We start from the raw sequence: 18,321 nt of genomic DNA, 5'->3' as shown, positions 1-18,321 counted from the left end.
ATCCAAGGACAAGGAATGTCTTTCCATTTTCTTGTGTCCTCTTTAATTTCTCTCAACAGTGATTTGTAGCTCTTGTCATAGAGATCTTTCACATCCTTGGTTAACTTTATTCCTAGGTATTTTATATTATTTTATTAGTGACTATTATAAATGAGCTAGGTTTCTTTATTTTTTTTTCTGCTAATTTTTAGTTGCAGTATAAAAATACTACTTATTTTTGCGTGTTGATTTTGTATCCTGCAACTTTGCTGAAATCGTTTATCAACTCTAAGAGTTTTTATATAGGATCATGTCTTCTGAAAACAGTGACAGTTTGTCTTCTTATTTTCCAATCTGGATGCCCTTTATTTCTTTCTCTTCCCTGATTGCTCTGGCTAGTACTTTCAATACTTTGTTGGATAGGAGTATCAAGAGTGGGCATCTTTGTCCTGTTCCCTTTCTTAAGGGAAAAGCTTTCAACTTTTCCCCATACAGGATGATATTGGCAGTGGATTTGTCATATATGGCTCTAATTGTGTTGAGATACTTTCCTTCTATACCTAGTTTGTTGAGAGTCTTTATCATGAAGGGATGTTGAATTTTGTTGAATGCTTTCTCAGTGTCTATTGAGATAATCACGTTTTTTGTCTTTGATTTTGTTGATGCATTGTATCACATTTATTGACTTGCATATGTTGAACCATGCTTGCATCCCTGGGATGAATCCCATTTGATTGTAATGTACACTTTTTTGGATGTGTTGCTGTATTCTATTTGTTAATATTTTATTGAGGATTTTTGCATCTATATTCATCAAAGATATTGGCCTATAGTTTTCTTTTTTGCTGTATCTTTGTCTGGTTTTGGTATCAAGGTGATGCTGGCCTCATTGAATGAGTTTGAAAGAATTGTGTCAATTTTTTGGAATAGTTTGAAGAGAATTGGTATTAATTCCTTTTTAAATGCCTGGTAGAATTCAACAGTAAAGCCATCCGAACCTGGGCTTTTCTTCGTTGGGAGACTGCTGATTACAGCTTCAGTCTCTTTGATTGTTATTGGTCTGTTTAGGTTTTCTATGTCTTCTTAGTTCAGTCTTGGTAATTTATATGTGTCCAGAAATTTATTCATTTCCTCCAGGTTTTCAAATTTGTTGGTGTACAGTTGTTTATAATAGTCTCTAATGATTCTTTGTATTTCAGTGGTATTGATTGTAATGTGTCCTTTTTCATTTCTAATTACTATTATTTGTGTCTTCTCTCTTCTTTTTATAGTTAACCTAGCTAATGACTTGTCTACTTTGTTTATCTTCTCAAAAACCCTACTTTTTGTTTCATTGATTTTTGTATTGTTTTCTGGGTTTGTATTTCATTTAGTTCTGCTCTTATCATAATAATTTCTTTCTCTCTACTAATTTTTGGGCTGGATTGTTCTTGTTTTTCTAGTTCTTTGAGGTGAAGCATTAGGTTATTTGCACTCTTTCTGTTCTTCTGTAGTAAGTGTTTATTGTGATAAGCTTCCTTCTTAGTACTACTTTTGCAGTATCCCACGGGTGTTGGTATGATGTGTCATTATTTTCATTAGTTTCAATAATTTTTTGATTTCATGTTTAATTTCTTCTTGGACCCATATGTCATTCAGTAGAATGATGTTTAATTTCCATGTATTTGTACTATTTCTGGAGTTTCATTTGTTATTGATTTCTATTTTTAATCCATTGTGGCCATAAAAAATAATTACAATTTTTAAAAATTTGTTGAGACTTGATTTGTGATCTAAAATGTGGTCTATCCTAAGAATGTTCCATGTGGTGATGAGAAGAATGTATATTCTGTAATTGTTGGATAAAATGTTTTGTAAATGTCTGCCAAGCCCAATTAGTGTAAAGTGTTGTTTAGATCTTGTGTTTCTCTGTTGCTTTTTTCCCTAGATGATCTGTCCAATGTTGAAACAGGGGCATTCTGGTCCTCTACTATTATAGTATCTGTGTCTGTCTTTCTTTAGGTCTAACAGTGTTTGCTTTACATATCTGATCCTCCGATGTTGGGTGCATATGTATTTGTGATTGTTATGTCTTCTTGCTGCATAGATCCCTTTATCATTATATAGTGGCCTTCTGTTCCTCTTTTTATGGTTTTTGGTTTAAAGTCTATTTAATCTGATATAAAAATAGCTACTGCTGTTTGTTTTTGGTTTCTATTTGCATCATATATCTTTTTCCATCCTTTCACTCTTAGCCTGTGTGTGTCTTTACAGGTAACTTGAGTCTCTTAACAGCAATGTATTGTTGGGTCTATCTTTTAATCCAATCAGTCAGTTTGCATCTTTTGATTGGATAACTTAATCCTTTTATGTTGAGTTATTACTGAAAGGTATTGATTTACTTGTAAAGCTGGTTATGTGGTGGTGAACTCCCACAGCTTTTGTTTGACTGGTAAATATACTGTTTGTCCTTCATTTTTGAAGGATAGTTTGCTGGGTATAGTATTCTTGGCTGGCAATTTTTGTCTTTTAGTATTTTGAATATACTATCCCATTCTCCTCTGGCATTTAGGGTTTCCAAATAAAAGCCTTCTGTTAGCCTGATAGGGGCTCCCTTACAGGTGACGTGATGCTTATTCTCTTGCTGCTTTTAGGATTTTCTCTTTGTCTTTGAGCTTTGCCAATTTTTATTACATGTCTTGGAGATGATCTTTCTAGTTTGAATCTGTTTGGGGACCTTTGAGCCTCCTGGATCCGAAGATCCATATTTCTCCCTATACCTGTGAAGTTTTCTGCTATTATTTTATTGAATAGGTTTTCAATGCCTTTTCCTTTTTCCTCCTCTTTTGGAACACCCATAATTCAAATATTTGTGCACTTAAGGTTGTCTGCTACCTCTTTTAGATTTTCTTCATTTTTTAAAATTCTTTTTTATTTTTATTTTTTTGTCTGCCCAGGGTTATTTCAAAAAAGCCATCTTCAACATCAGAAATTCTCTTTTCTGCTTTTTCTTGCCTGCTGTTTAAGCTCTCTGCTGTGTTGTTTATTTTGCTAAATAAATCCGTCAGCTCCACAAGCTCTGCTACATTCTTTTTAGGCCAATAATTTTTCTATACATTTCCTCCTTCAGGTCCTGGATACTTTTTCTCATTGTGTTGTGTTGTCACTGAGTCTTCTTGTATTTCATTGAGTTTCCTTAGGATTGTTGCTGAAAATTCTTTTCTCGTCATTTCGAAGACTTCTTGTTCTATAGGATCTGATATTTGAGAATTATTATATTCCTTTGCTGGTGACATTACTTTCTTGGTTTTTATTTTTTCATACTTATAGTATCTCTATGTTGGTTTTTAGTCATCTGGTAGAGCAGTTGCTTTTTCTAGTACTCTGGAGTGGGGCTTGTGAAGAGGGAGTTCCTCTTGAAGATGTATTTTATGATGATGGTTGAATGGGGTGTTTTAGTATTGGTTCCAGATAGATGCAGTAGTGTAATCTACATGTACATACTTTGGCCAAATTCATTGTTGGAGTTATTTGAGGGTGCTTCTGTGACCTAGCCCCTGGGACACTTAGTATTTCCTTGCTGAGTTTGGTGACACTATGTTGTTCATCAGGAAGCAGGCAAGCTCTCAAATTTTGGGGCTAGGGCCTTGGAGTCTTGTCACTCTTAGGTGCTGGTGGGTGTTCTTGGGTGAGACTGCTGGCACTCTGTTCAGGTCCCCCTGATCCTGATGGGTGCACTGGAGTATACTAGTGCTCCTTGATTTGAGTGGATGAATATGGGTGAGTTTTCTGTTTTTTCTTTCCTCTTTCCCTGGGTTCCACTTGTGACACTCCTTCTGTCTGTGCCAATGAGTGGTTAGCAGGTCACCTATGAGGTAGCAGTGGCTGCTGATGAGGCAGTGAGCCAACCTTGTTAGGGCAGTTGCTATGGTGTTGGCTGTCACTGCTCACTCGTTCTGTATTTGTTCACCACTTGTTCTGGTGTTTGCAGCAGTGGCAGGGAGTGTTGCCGACAGTGCAGCTATCACTCTGGCGGGGCCTTGGTGGTGGCTGGGTCAGACTTTCGGAGGTGAGGCCCACTTACTGGGGTCCTGCGTGGCTACCTGTTACTCCAGTGGGGCCTCAGAGGCTGCTGGGTCCACAGTTCATGTTTTTAACTACTATGCAATGCTATCTCTAAAGGAAGAGAGGGAGAAATGATGACATCTTTTGTTTTAAAGTGTCTCCATTCTTCTCTGCCAAACTTCATCTCGCATGTCACATCCACTCTTCCCACCACCAACTGCTTTTGTCAGTGGACCATTCCTTGAAGACTGTTTAAAGCATAGAGAAGGGTGAATTGAAAGGAGGCTGACACGGAAGTATAGTGTCTATGGCTGAGTGAGAGTAATCCCTTCTGATAACCAGGCCAGGACTAGCATGATTTGTGGTTTTTTTCATTGTCCTGTTTCTCCAATTACACATCTCCACACTTTAGAATAAATTACTTTAAAATTGACAATGACCAGGTCTGCATGAGAACCAATCTCTAAACCCAGCTTGATGAGTTTGACATTAAATAGATTTGGTCCTTAGAAGATGCTCATTTTAATATGCATGGGTACTGATCCAATGTTGAGCTCAGACATAAACACATGCACACATATACATTTCATAAGAACAGGGTCTTTTCTGTAATGTAAAGCAGGAAAACTCTAATTACAAAGATGACCCCTCACTGAAAAAGCTCTATCCAATTGCATTACTAAAACCAATTAAGAAATTTTTTTTTTGCCTTTTTGAATATTTGCTGAGGCAAATAAGCAAATAAATTAACTGCTTATTCAGGTTTTTTCCTCTTTTTGGAGGAAATCTCCTTTTTGGAAAATATTTTTTTCTTTATGTCATATATAGGATTTAAATATATAAAATTTTCCAAGTTGCAAGATTTCCCTTTACTCTTTAGTAAATTGCCATGGGATAAGAAATCTTTGGTTTCAACAGGCTCACAGTAATATCAAAGTTCATAGGTGATGTACCTATACTTAATATATTGCTATATTTACTGCAGTTATGACTGTGTGAAGTAATTTATCTTTATGGACAGCTGCTTAACTTTTCTGGTTAGAAACTTTAGAATATATGCTTATGTTCAGCAATCACACTGATACTACCTGCATACACCAACATCATTCCAAAGGCCTCTTTCAAAATTCTCTGATAATTCAGTACTTTCTTAGTGTGGAATTTGAGTCATGGTGTTCATGAACCAAGACACATGTGCAAGTCATGTATTTTCATTGAGTTGCTTCTTCAGCTCTTATTGAGGCTTGTTTCATCCCAATGAATCTCTTTGCCATTTATTGTTAAACTATTTATTTGGACATGGCTTACTATGTTTTTCAGTGTCATCTTTTAAAACTCTGTTGCAGTTTGGTTCCCAGGAAAACAGACTCTAAAATGGTGATTACCGTGCAGGTAAAGTGTAGGGATGTTCTCTTAGAAGCCATACCTGTCAGGGAGTGGATGAAGCAGAATTGAGCAGAGAGAGAGTTGAACTATGATGCAGTTGTGGAAAAGACCTCAGCTAGTCTCACAGGGAGCTCTGGAACTGGGATGATCCTTCAGAGTCAACCAACAGGCCTTCATATCCCCACATGCACTAGTCAATGAATGAGGCTGTCCCAAGGGAAGAAAGAAATGCTGAATCATCCCATTCCCTTTGACTGAGGACAATTTCTGCAGGCAGACTTGGCTGTGAACCATCATCTGAGGAAATGACTGCCTCTGTCCTGGAGGGAGAATTTGGGCAGAGTACTATAGTTTCCACTACAGTACCCTGGCACCATTCAGAACTCTTCACTTTATACAGTAAGCTCAACCCATATGGAAAGAGCTTCTCCGAGATGCTGATTGATCTCTTGTCCTGAGGAAATTTACAAGAAGGTTAATGAGAGGATCTAACATGTCTACCACTTCAGGTGGTATCAAGGCTGCAATCAGTACTCTGTGGTAGGCTGAATAATGGCCCCCCAAAGATGCCCACAACCTAAACCCTGAAAGCTGAGAATATGCTATCTTCCACAGCAAAAGGAATTTTTCAGATGTAATGTGATTAAGGATCTTGAAATGAGAAGATTATCCTGGATGGGCCAGATTATCTGGGTGGGCCCAATATAATCATGAGGGTCCTTTTAAGAGGGAGGCAAGAAGGTCAAAGGCAGAAAAAGGAGATAGGATGCTGGCAGCAAAGACTGGAGTGGTGTTCTAAAGTTGGAGGGAGGGACCACAAGCCAAAGAATGTAGGCAGCCCTAGAAGCTAAAAAAGATAAGAAGATGGACTCTTCTCTCAGAGCCTTCAGAGGGAACCAGCCTTGCTGACACCTTGACTTTAGTTCAGTGAGACTAATTGTTGAATTCTGACCTCCAGAACTGTAAGAAAAAAAATTTCTCAGCACACATTCTTGAGCCACTAGGTATATGGTAATTATTTATAGCACCAACAAGAAAACTAATACAGTTTCCCTCCTCTACCACCTATTCTAGATTCCATTCTTCTTCAGCTAGAACCTCTGCTGATCTAAGTTACTCTCTGGATGGGCGACTCAGATGCTCTTTCCTGTGGGGTCTGAGTCCCATATCTCCATGCCCTTCTCAGGCTGTGACTGCTCTGTTTTCATTTACCATCAAAATTGGGCAGGGTAGTACCAAGAGATGCCCCTATTGTTTATCAGCAGACTGCTTTCTCCTAATGATTATGGTCAATTACTTCTGCTGGGGTGGTGACTCCTTTCTTTATCTGCTGGTCTCTTGACACAAGGAGCCTGAAGTGACTGAGCTTCCAGGCTTAAGTACTCTACCTGTAGATAATACAGCCCCATGTTATGGTCATTGCTTTAGTCTGTATACTGCCTCTTGGAGGGTGGTGCCCCATCCTCACAGGATATTAGGCTGAGTTGCTCCTTCAAGAGCCTGCTACATTGATTTATCAGACCAGCAGTTTCAGGGTGGGGGGTAGCAGGGTTACAGTATGTGATAGGACCAGTGAGTCCCATGATCCTGTGCCCACTGCTGGAATCCTTTGCTGTAAAGTGGTTCTTTGGTCTGATGTAATATTATGTAGGATCCTATGTCAGCAGACCAAATACTCTGTGATCCTTCAAGTAGTGGTTCTGGCTTAGGCCCTGTGGTAGGGGAAAACAAACCCAAATCTGAGTTACATGTAAATTCTACTCAGTATAATTGATGTCCTTTCCGAGGTGGGAAAGGTCTAATGTAAGTAGTTTGACACCACGTGATTGACTGGGGTCCTTGAGGGATGGTGCCATTTTGGGGGCTAAGCATTGGCTTCTGTTACTGGCAGATTGCACATCTAGGCCCTGTTGGGTGATACATAGCTTCTATCCATCACCATAGTTACTCTGTTTATGTACCCAATAGGTCAACTGGGATGGTTGATGACAGAGGCTTTGGTTTATGTCATTTGGCTAAGTCATTCTAACAACTTGGCTTTTTAGTGCCTATTCTGTTATGAATGCTTTCACAGCCATTAATATGAAATAAAAAAGATATTTACACTTTGTGCCCAGTCCCATGTGTCCGCCCCATGCTTCTTACCCATACTTCCTTATTTCCAATATCTCAATCTTTCTTCTTCCAGGCCTTAGCCATTCAGCCAAGCCATCTGCCGCTGCCATGTTTCTTAGCTCTTCCCTGTACATTTCTCTTTCCACACAAAGTTAATGATCAGCCACATGGACTGAAGCTCTGCCCATGGGGAGAATTTTCTCTCACTGCTGTCTTTCAAGGCTACCCCTAATTAGTCTACAATGTAACAGCAGTAAGACTGACCTGCACTCACATACCCAGAAAATACATCAGTACATCAAGTTCAGATATTTTCCTCCTCTGTCATATGGTAATAGGGAACTTCCCATTCAACACAAGTGTGGCCTGGGTATAAGGTGCCATTTCAATAGTGGTAGATGACATACGTGTCTGGGCTACTGACTCACACAGCTTATTTCTGCCCTCTGGCTTGCTTGTGTTTGATCCAAGATGTACCATTTTCTAGTAAAATAATTGATCTTCAAAAGTTAAGAAAAAACGAAAGCATAATATAAAATAATATGACATATTTAAGGCCAAATATATCTATCGTATCACTTCATGTCAATGAGAAAAATTTACCTGTTAATAGAAAAAGACTTTTAGATTGAATTACAAGTCAAAATCCAACAAACAAGAGACAAGCAAATAAAATAATTTAGAAAATGTAAAAATAAAAAGATGGAAAGTTAAACAATGATTTACTTCATTATAAAAACACATGTTAATAATTCAAATTAAAGTAAATCATTTTGATGTTTACAACAAAACCATATCACATATTCAAGCCTAACATACAGGTTATTTTTTTTGGCACCACATCAAATACCAGATAAAGCACAGGAAATGATACTTTGAGGTAGGAAATCAATGCTGAGTCAAAACTAATTCACTTTGCTGAAAATTGTGAGAAGCAGTTTATTGCCCACTTATTTGTTAAGTCAGGGCCCTCAATTCTCAAATGAAAATCTGTGAGGTCTGCACATAGCCCCACCATGCTTTAATTGTTGATTATGATCTAATGGCTTAGAATCAGTTGATAATCAAGTACTACCTTCATACTTTTGTATACTCCATCTACTAGGCATACTTTTGGCTATTAAGAATCATTAAATAATGACTACTAAACTGTTTTCCACAAAGTTATATAAACAAGGGTAACAGCCATTCATTTGATGCAACATAGGTTATAGAAGAAATTTTTAAAATAAAAATAAAATAGGCAAATGCTGCTGGGCAAAGGCAAACCAAAAGAAACAGAGATCATAATCTTTACATCAGACAAGGAAAAACTCATGCCAAGAAGCATTAAATAAGACAAAAAAAAGGCACTTTTTATGCCAAAGGTTCAGTTCACAAGATCACAAGAATTATAAAGATTAAGAATATCTATGCATCAAATTATACACCAACAACATTCATGAAAGGAAAACTCCAGGAGATACCAGGAAAACAGATAAACACATTAGTTGCAGGAAATTTTAGTTCACTCCTCCCTGACACATTAAGGTCAAAAAACAAATAAGGTTATAGAGAGCTTAAATCTTCCAAAATACTTTTACAAAATTAGCATAAAATTGATCTGAAAACTGACAGACATAAAGGCCAAATATTAATGCAAAAATTTTAAATAAAATATTAAAAACAGAATCCAGCAACACATTAAAAAATTATTTCCCAGGATCCAGTAAGATGTGTCTCAAGAACACAAAGTTAACCAATATTATAAAATTTGTTTCTATAATTTATCATATTGATAAATGTAATAAGAAAATAATATATTATAGATACTAAAAAGGCATTTAATGAAATTCACCATTCATTCTGGACTAAAAGACAAACTCAGTAAAATAGGAATGGATTAATACTCCTTTATTATTATTAATTATATTATAAATTATAACGTTATAAAATATCTATCTTACCCAAAATAAGCCAGCTTACTAGAGAAATTAAATCAGATATATAAACTTTATAAATAGGAAGAAAGTGATGCATTCTATATGATTTAAAACATTTACTGTATTTTCTTGTTTTTGATGGTAAAATTTTATACCAAAAATCTGAAACTAAAACCAGTAACTAAACCAGGATTCTTGCTCTAATCACTTATGTGAAAGCTTAGGAAATTGTAGCCGGCATAATAAGCCATGAGATATACAAAAGGTATAGATCTCAGAAAGACTTCATAAAATACAGAAACCTTTCTATAAAACCCAAGAGAATGTTCTAAAAATTTATCATAATTAGGAATAGTTGAGGTGAATAGCTGGGTACAAAATAAGTTTAAAAAAAACCCATAGGTTCACTTAATCAGCAATAATTAGTTAAATGTCCTAATGAGGGGGTGGGAACCTAAAGGTTTTGTTAACATCAGCAACAAAAAGACCTAAAATACAGCTTTCGACACCAGGCTATTTTAAAGCTCCTTTAAAAACTTATGGAGCTTATATAAAGAAAGTGGCAAAATTAGTATTATGAAAGAATTAAGAAATGGAACAAGCAAGCAGAAAAGACAGTCCTGAAACAGAACCTGATGTATATAAAACAACTACTAAGAAATAAATGATGGTGGGAAAATTAGATTAGCTATTTAGAAAGAAATGTACATCTTTGATTACTTCCATAAATACCAGATGGATTTAAGAACTAAGTGAATGGTTAAATGGCTAATTTCTAAAATAACAAATGCTGGATATTTGTCATATTTTTTTAATCTAGAAAAAATACAGGTAAATTTTTATTAAACTTTGAATAAGGAAAACTTGAAGCTAACAAGAAAAACCTGTTAAAGGAATCACATAAAAAGAAAAGAGAATGCGTAGATGATATCTGCATGTGCTTAGAATGCCTCTGCAAAATATGTAAGGAATTGGCGAGTTTGGTTTCCCCTGGGAAAGGGAAGCGGGTGGGGATAGGGCTGGGAGGGAGACTAACTTTTCACGGTAAACCGTTTCTTTGCATCTTTTTTATTTCTGTACCATGTTCATATATTACCTTTTTAAAAAATAAATAATTTAAACTTAAATTTCCGATTTAAAAAGGAAAAATAATGAGACCCCCCAAAATTGACACATGTGACTGTCTAAAATCTTAGCATGTCAATAAATAGCAGCAAAAAACCTAAAAATACTGACACAAGGAGATATATTTGCAACCAAACTGTCAAATGTCAACTTAATATCCTTAATAGAAAATGATTTTGCACCAAACAAGGACCCAAAACAAAACTCCAAGTCATCTAAGATAAATAGACATAGGACACACAGAGGGCAGTTCCCAAAGGAGGAAATATATTTTGGCCAATAAACACATGGAAATATTCAACCTCACTTTTGGTCAAAGAAATTCTTAAGTAAAACAGCAATGAGATACTGGTTTTTATGGATAAAATTAGCAAAAATTAAAAAAACACTCTGTTCTTGCAAAGGTCCAATTAGGAGAGCACGCTTTTACCCAGCTGATGGGAGTATAAATTAGTAAGACGTTTCTTGAACATAGTTTGGCAGTATGTATCATGAGCCTTAAAAATATTCCTGTCCTTTGTCTTGGAAATTTCCACTTCTGGAGAATCCAGGCTATAAATAATCTACAATACAGAGACGGCTTCATGTCTAAGGTATTTACTGCCCCATTAGTTACAGGAGTAAAAGAAAAAAGAGCTGGAGCTTGCAGTCAGATAGAAAAGCCCTATCGCTTCCCATTCCTAATCGCCCTGGACAATGTAAGGATCTAAACACTTCGTCGCTCTGCTATGTTTTCAGTTCTGTGAGTCAACCATGTGGAGTTTACAGTCAGAACAATTTTCCAAATTAAAGCAATGGGCCTATTTTTCACATTTACATGTTTTGGAGGGTCATTTTTCTCTCAGGAAAGATGATGAGGTATTTGAAGGAGAATTAAAAACAGGGAGATGGAGGGAAATTTGGTTGGACAAAGCTAAAACAGGTTTGGTAATTATTTGAGTTGAAAAGGGAGAGATGAAACACTGTGTTCTATTATGTCCAGAAAGAGAGATAGCTAGTGATGCAAAATTGGAAGGTAATTTAAAACATTTCACAGAAGTTATCGAAATGTCAGAGTAGAAAGTAACCCCTGAACTATAATGGACTTAACTGAAATAGCCAGAAGATTAAACCCATTTGCAATTGAATACTTAAGCTCCTTCAGACTCTCAAAACTGTCTGTGCATCTGTGGGAGCATGAACCTGTCCATTTCAACATGTCTGCATATCTGCCTCTTCTACAGAATCACTATCTCCAAGGAAGAAGGCCCTTATAGTCTCGGGCTTTACACCCTCTCCCTTTGCACACAGCATGCCACATCCATTTTCTGAATGACTGAGTTAGTATTCTGTCAGTCCTTTGAAGGATAACTTTGCAGAGTATTATTTAACATGAAGGTTTTCTTTCCAAATAGGATTACCAGACCAATGAGAATGACCAGGCAGTGGTTGAAATCTGTATCACAAGAATCACAACAGCTATCAGAGAGACAGAGTCCATTGAAAAGCATGCAAAGGCCCTTGTGGGGCTCTGGGACTCCTGCTTGGAACACAACCTGAGACCCCCTGGGAAAGATGAAGACTCTCCTCATGCAAAAATTGCATCTGATATCATGAGTTGCATTTTACAGGTATGTCAGCATTCAGCATCAGGCTACTTAATACTGGTTTGGCAGCTTATGTGAACATGTGATGTCTCTGAACCAAGAGCCAATGTTTCTGTATTGCTCGATTCTGTAAGAAGACACCATAAACCATTAGTAGGTGCCAGACAGGCTGGTAATTAATAAACTGAGAGAGTTCTGTTGATCCCCTACTATATGCAAGACACACTGTGGGGAATTCAAAGCAATACCACAGCAAACCCATAATCTATTTGGAGAGAATACACATATACATGTGCACATATAAAAAGCTAACAAAAAGCAGTACATGCCTAGATCCAAGTAAGGAATACTGGAAAATTTAGGAGAGGAGCCCTCTTTCATCCAAGAAGACCAAAGAGGAAGTGGAGAGTGAACTGAGGGACAGTGAGCTTGGATCTGTGGGGAGTAGTGACTAGGTCATTTTTAAGTACATCTCTATACGTATTGTGAATTGTCCAAGATGATATTTTCCTGTTCGGACCATGTATAATTCCTTCCTCTGATGTAAATGTGAATTTGAAATTTTGGCTCAGCTACAAACCAGTTGTGCAACATCGAGGTGTGGGGCAAGTCACTTAACTTCCTAAGCCACAGTTTCCTCCTGGTGAAATGCAGATTAAGGGATATTGTCTGTGACAAATTTTACCAACCAGTGGTGTTGACAGGTGTTTTTCAAAAAAGAATTCTGTGGTCAAATAAGTTGGGAAACACACAGAATTCAGTTTTTCCCTTTGGAAATGTCACAATGTTTTATAGCATCTTGAAGGCTCTGAAAAAGCCCTACACCAAAGAAAACTGGTTAACTTTGTTTAGTCCAGAATTTTCCAATCCAATTTGACCACGGAACCTCCTTTGCCCTCCCCACTACCAACAGCATTCACGGACACCGCTCAGAACCTGTGTTCCACTTAGGTATCGTTATGTTAAATTGCTTAGCACTGTGTGTGGCAGCAAATATTCGCTTGCTTTCTTCTTTTTTCTCACAGTTTCCATGCTTAACTGGAGCATATTTCACTCTATCTGCTCACTTCAGGGACTGGTCAACTCAACAAAAGATTACACGCAGCACCACACTGTTTTTCCTTTGTCCCCAAGGTTAGGAATAGGTGGGGAGGAAATGGGGATTTCAGCAAAATTGGCAAAAGGTTAATACTGCTTGGATGAAACACCAGACACCTAATACATCTGTTCTTCATTGTTTATCTTGAATATACTATCTTGAATATACTATTGATATACATCAGACACACAGGTTATTTCACGCCAAGGTGCCACTCCACATTCAGTCAGAAATCAGCTGTGTTCTCCAGCTCCCTCTGCAAGTTCAAAACTGTTACAGCATGTTACAGCAAACTCAAGAAGGGGCAGGACACCAAGGTTTGTGGCAAGAAGCAGAATTTATTGATGCCGGCAGTGGCTCAGCAGACTCATGTCACGAAGGCTAAGCCCCAAATGCAGTGGGGCTGTCCCTTTTATATTGTTACACTTCTGGATTTTTGCAGTGAGGTAAAGGGTGAACTTATGTGGTTGTAACTTCGTTTAGGCGGGGAAAGTTCTGGGTCCCTTAGCCAATACAGCAGGGCGGGAAAGTCAAATGTTGCATCAGCCATTGCAGCAGAGCAGGGCACAGCTGGGCATATATGATAGCAGGGTGGGGCACAGTCAGGAGAGCACTCAGGAGAACACAGGTGCCTCAAAGACCACTGATGTAGATTCTAGAGCAGTGCTATCCAACAGAAATCTAGGGTAAGCCACAAACACAAGCTACCTATGTAATTTTTAATTTTCTAGTAGCCACATTAAAAAGAAGTAAAAAGAAACAGATTAAATTAATTTTGATCATATATTTTCCTTAACCCAATATATCCAAAATATTATCATTTCAACATGTAATCAATATAACAATAGATGAGATTTCTCTTTTTTTTTATACTGTGTGTGACTCAGCACATCTTACTTTGGACTAGTCACAATTCAGGTGCTCACGAGCTTCCTGTGATCAGTGGCTCCTGTGTTAGCACAGTTCTAGCGAACCAGGGTATGTTTCCTGAATGGAGATTGTATTTGGAAAGGTTGTGAGCAGTGAGCAGGAATTTCACTAGATAGAAAAGGTGGAGCGAGAGAACATTCTAAGCAGAAAAAATAGCTTGCGCAAAAGTATGGATTTGTGAAATAAGACCAAGGTCAGAGAATTGTAAGCAAGTTATCTCTCCACAATTCCAAAATTCTAACATAGAGGGACATTTTACTCTGGATAAGTTATTGTGTCTCCTACATAAAAGGGGAAAAGCAAATGCTTTTGAGAAATAGAAATGCTAAACTTACTGATGAGCAATGACTCAATGTAAATAACTCATTGTAAGATAATTTGTAAGATTGCTGAGAGCAGAGTCCTGAGGTCAAGGATTGATATTTTGCGAAGGGACAGAGAGAAGGGCTGAGGGATATGCCTCAGAGTCAAGAGGGTAAGTGAGTCACAGAAGTGGGCAATTCTAGCCTGCAGGGCCGGTGTGGCAGGAGGTGTCCATTGTGTGCTCAAGGAGGAGGCAGAAGTTTCTATGATGAAAGGTGGGAAGCCCTGAAGGCAAACTTGCCTTTCACCAAAGTTCAGCATCATGTCCTGGCCACCCCTGGGATGTGGTCACAGAAAGTTGGCTCCAAGAACCAAAGGCAAGGCTGTGGTCACAGAATTTGTATTTAACTTTCATCAATTTTAAGAGAACTTTCTGGCCTGCAGTAAACATTGAAAGGATTTTGTACTCCTTGTAATTTAGGTTCTTGTGGGAAACACGCAGAAATCCAGATGAGTTATTTTGTTCCTTTATTTTTCTTTCAGTAAAATTAAGCAGTAGGCCAATTTTCAAAAGTTAAGCACTCAACATTTTTGGCTTACCCCCTCCAAAAAAGAGTGATTCCCTCTCCACCCCATCCCACCTCCCAAGATAAGCAATCCCAGTATGATTTGATCTGATCAGGCAAGGGCCCAGCCGTTTCTTCTTCCCACATCCTTGGCTGTATTATTAGATTTTTTTTTCTGGCTACTGTACTATCATTTTAAGCTAAATGTGTTCATATGCGTGCATGCGCACACATACACACTTGTACACACAAACTCTTCTGTTTTTTCCCCTCCAAATTTATTTTTTTTAGCCTACACCTAAGCTACTTCAGCTGACCACTTCTGTTCCTCTTTTAATTGGTAATTATATTGAATTCCTTCTTTTCTTGGTCCCTAAGTTGATGAACTTGCCATGTTTACCTTAAAATAATTTTTAAAATCCAGAACTCAACTTCTAATCCTTCCTCAATACAAAATCAGCACATGTATGCAGCATGCATGTGTGAGTCCGATTTTTTTTTTTTTTTTTTTTTTTGCCTTGGACCACACACTTCTACCCACCCATCCTGTGTAAGACAAGTCTCTCAGCTTGTCATGTATAAAACAAAGGACTGAATAAGATCACCTCCCAGTCTGAAATTCTGATACCCTCAGGAGATGCTGAGAGGTAGAACAGCAAATAGCTTTAGAGCATGAAGGCTTTAGTCATACAGATCCTAGTCTTATATGTGGGAGACTGGCAAGTTATCTTCTCTCTCTAAGTTTCTGTTCTGCCATCTGAAATGGGGTTAATACCTACTGCTCAGGACTGTTAGGAAGGTTAAAGGTGATATCACATACAAAGTGTTTACATAGTGCAATTGTTACATAGTAAGTGTTCAATGAAAGTAGTGATCTGCAACTATCAAATAAATCCAGAGTCTTCTTGCAGGGGATGGAAGTGAGCATCTGTCAGTTCCACTCAAGACCAACTCCTGGAATTAAGTACTACTAATTGGTGCTGGTGGGTGCATGTGAAGAGGATCTTTTACTGCAAAAACAATCCTCATTTGTGGTCTAGCCGCTAAATGGAAGTACCTAATTCAAACCACAGCTTATCTAGGGTTAACAGCTTCCTCTCACCACGTTCCTGTGTGGAGCTGGCTGTTTATGTTTTTGCCCCTGGAGAAATCCTGAAGGAGAAGATACCCCTACAAGGTATATCACATTCTAGGATAAATACAAACTTGGAGAGGGTTGAGAAAAATTAAAATGTGCCTCGGGGATGTTATAATTATTGACATAGCTGATGCACTGGAATGAAATTCTAGAGAACTGACAGCCCAACCATCGTGCGGGCTGAGAGTCAAGGCCTGGGTTTATCCTAACTGTTCTGGTTACATCTGCGACAGCCTCTTCCCCAACCAAATCACTTAGCAGAGCCTTGCCATGTACTTAATTAGCTCTGCATTTTATCTCTTCCGCCATCTCTGCCATCACTATTGATGACTAATGAGGAGGGAGAAAACCAAAGTGGGGGTGTCTGGAGGTAGGAGGGAAAATATAAATAATCCCCAAATCCACTGCTGGAAAATCAGAAAGTATCTACTTTCCCCTCTTTGTAGAAGGACCCACTGTCACTCTACTTGACTCCACACTTTAGTCCTCTTGTTCCCTCTTCCCCAGTCAGTGCTGTATGAAGATTCAGACGCTGCCCCTGGCTGGCCTTGCACGCGACGTGCCTTGGACAGTTGGGAGCATTTCTTTCACAGCTTTTAGAGGCGAGACAGGTTATATCAATTAGAAATTCACTCAGTAGGCAACCCCAGATCTACCCTCTACCTGTAATGTGACCTTGTGCAAAGTAATCTTTCTGTGTCTTTTTCTTCATTTCTTCATGTGTAAAATGCAGATGATCTGAGTAGCTGCCTCATGAGTTTGTTGTGAGGATTAAGTGAACAGACATCACATAATAGACAAAATATCTAGGGCATAGGAAGTGCTGTGTGGGTATTAACTCTGGTGGGTATTATCATATTCTCATTATTTGCAGGAGACTCTAAAATAGCTCTCAGTACTTTCTAACAAGCTATTAATTAAATTACTTATGATAGCCGTTGTTTATGGTCTATTTTTCCTCTCCCCAAATTATAAACTCTGTTTTATTCTCTGAAGTAGTCCCAGTGCCTGGTATAGTGCCTGGCACATAGTAGGTGCTCAAATAATTGTTATTTGAACGATTGAATAAATGAGTGGGCTCAAGAGACGTGACAACCCTCTGGCTTCTGTAGTAGCTACACTTTTCTCCAGAGTGGCTTCAGTTCCTGCTCTTCAGACAGTGGCATGAAATGGGAAGGCACTGGGACACCACCCTCCCCCACCCTGTTCCTGAGACCTGCTCCCTTACTTATTACCTGTCCGAAAATACACTGCGAAAACTTAGGCGTATGTGCCAATTAGACTTTTTTTATAGCTATGCTGCTAAGAATCAAGCATTTTATATACTAATCCAAAATTTCTTTGACTATCTGATTGGTAATGCTAGATGAATAACCAAAGAATCCTGCTTTTATAAATGAAGTTTAATATTTCTTGAGCTTAATGATTTTTCTGGCTCATAGTTGAATTCAAGCCCTGAGAGCCAAAGAGCTTTTTAGTTGCTATCACCTCAGATAGATATTTTTCTACTTAGCTTTATTCTCTTCAATTTTAAAACACTGGGAAATGTTCCCAAAGTGCATTTTCAAAAGGAAAATTTCCACCAGAAGCTCAAATTGATGCTAATCTGGTTAAGAAACATAATTCTTGGCATTCCAAGAACAAAGCCCTCTTGTTTTACCTCTACAGCTAAATATAACTGTCCCCACGAGCAAGTCTTTATTTCTATGCTGCACTTTGCTGAATTTGTTCCCTGAGCCCCAAACTGTGTGTTAGATGATACTCACACCAACATGCTCACATCTGCATGAAGGGCAAGGTCTGTCCTGGGCTCTGGCATTACCAGCTGCTGTTAAAGTGGTTTATTTGTAGGATTTACTCTGCATGTGTGCTTTTAGCATTTCCGTGATCCAAATAATTCTAGAGATAAAATAATTTCATGGGCCTGAGATCTACACATTAGCAACTCCTTTTGTTTCTTCTGAAAGTGAAGCTCAGCCATTGGAAGGAAGCTGTTCGGTACCTGTTGGGTCTGTGGGGCCCTTGTCTGTGCAGCCTCATCTTGGTCTCCCAATCCTTTACTCACATCCTGTTGCCATAGGCAGCACCCACAGCTTCTCGATACGTTAGGAATTGTCAAGACACTGTT

The 18,321-nt window shown here is 38.2% G+C and overlaps 1 protein-coding gene across 2 annotated transcripts in view; it reads left to right on the top strand.

Moving 5' to 3' along the window:
* Positions 1-18,321, top strand: part of VEPH1 (ventricular zone expressed PH domain containing 1) — a 214,706-nt gene that overhangs the window by 11,092 nt on the left and 185,293 nt on the right. For both annotated transcript variants that reach the window (XM_063104466.1, XM_063104456.1), the window contains exon 2: positions 11,966-12,181. In XM_063104466.1, coding sequence (XP_062960536.1) covers positions 11,966-12,181 — 216 coding nt within the window. The remainder of the gene's footprint in view (positions 1-11,965; positions 12,182-18,321) is intronic.

This window comes from Cynocephalus volans, chromosome 1 (genome assembly GCF_027409185.1).
Source record: "Cynocephalus volans isolate mCynVol1 chromosome 1, mCynVol1.pri, whole genome shotgun sequence".
NCBI lineage: Eukaryota > Metazoa > Chordata > Mammalia > Dermoptera > Cynocephalidae > Cynocephalus > Cynocephalus volans.
The sequence above is the reverse complement of the archived record's forward strand: the minus strand, read 5'-3'. Positions and strand labels throughout refer to the sequence as shown.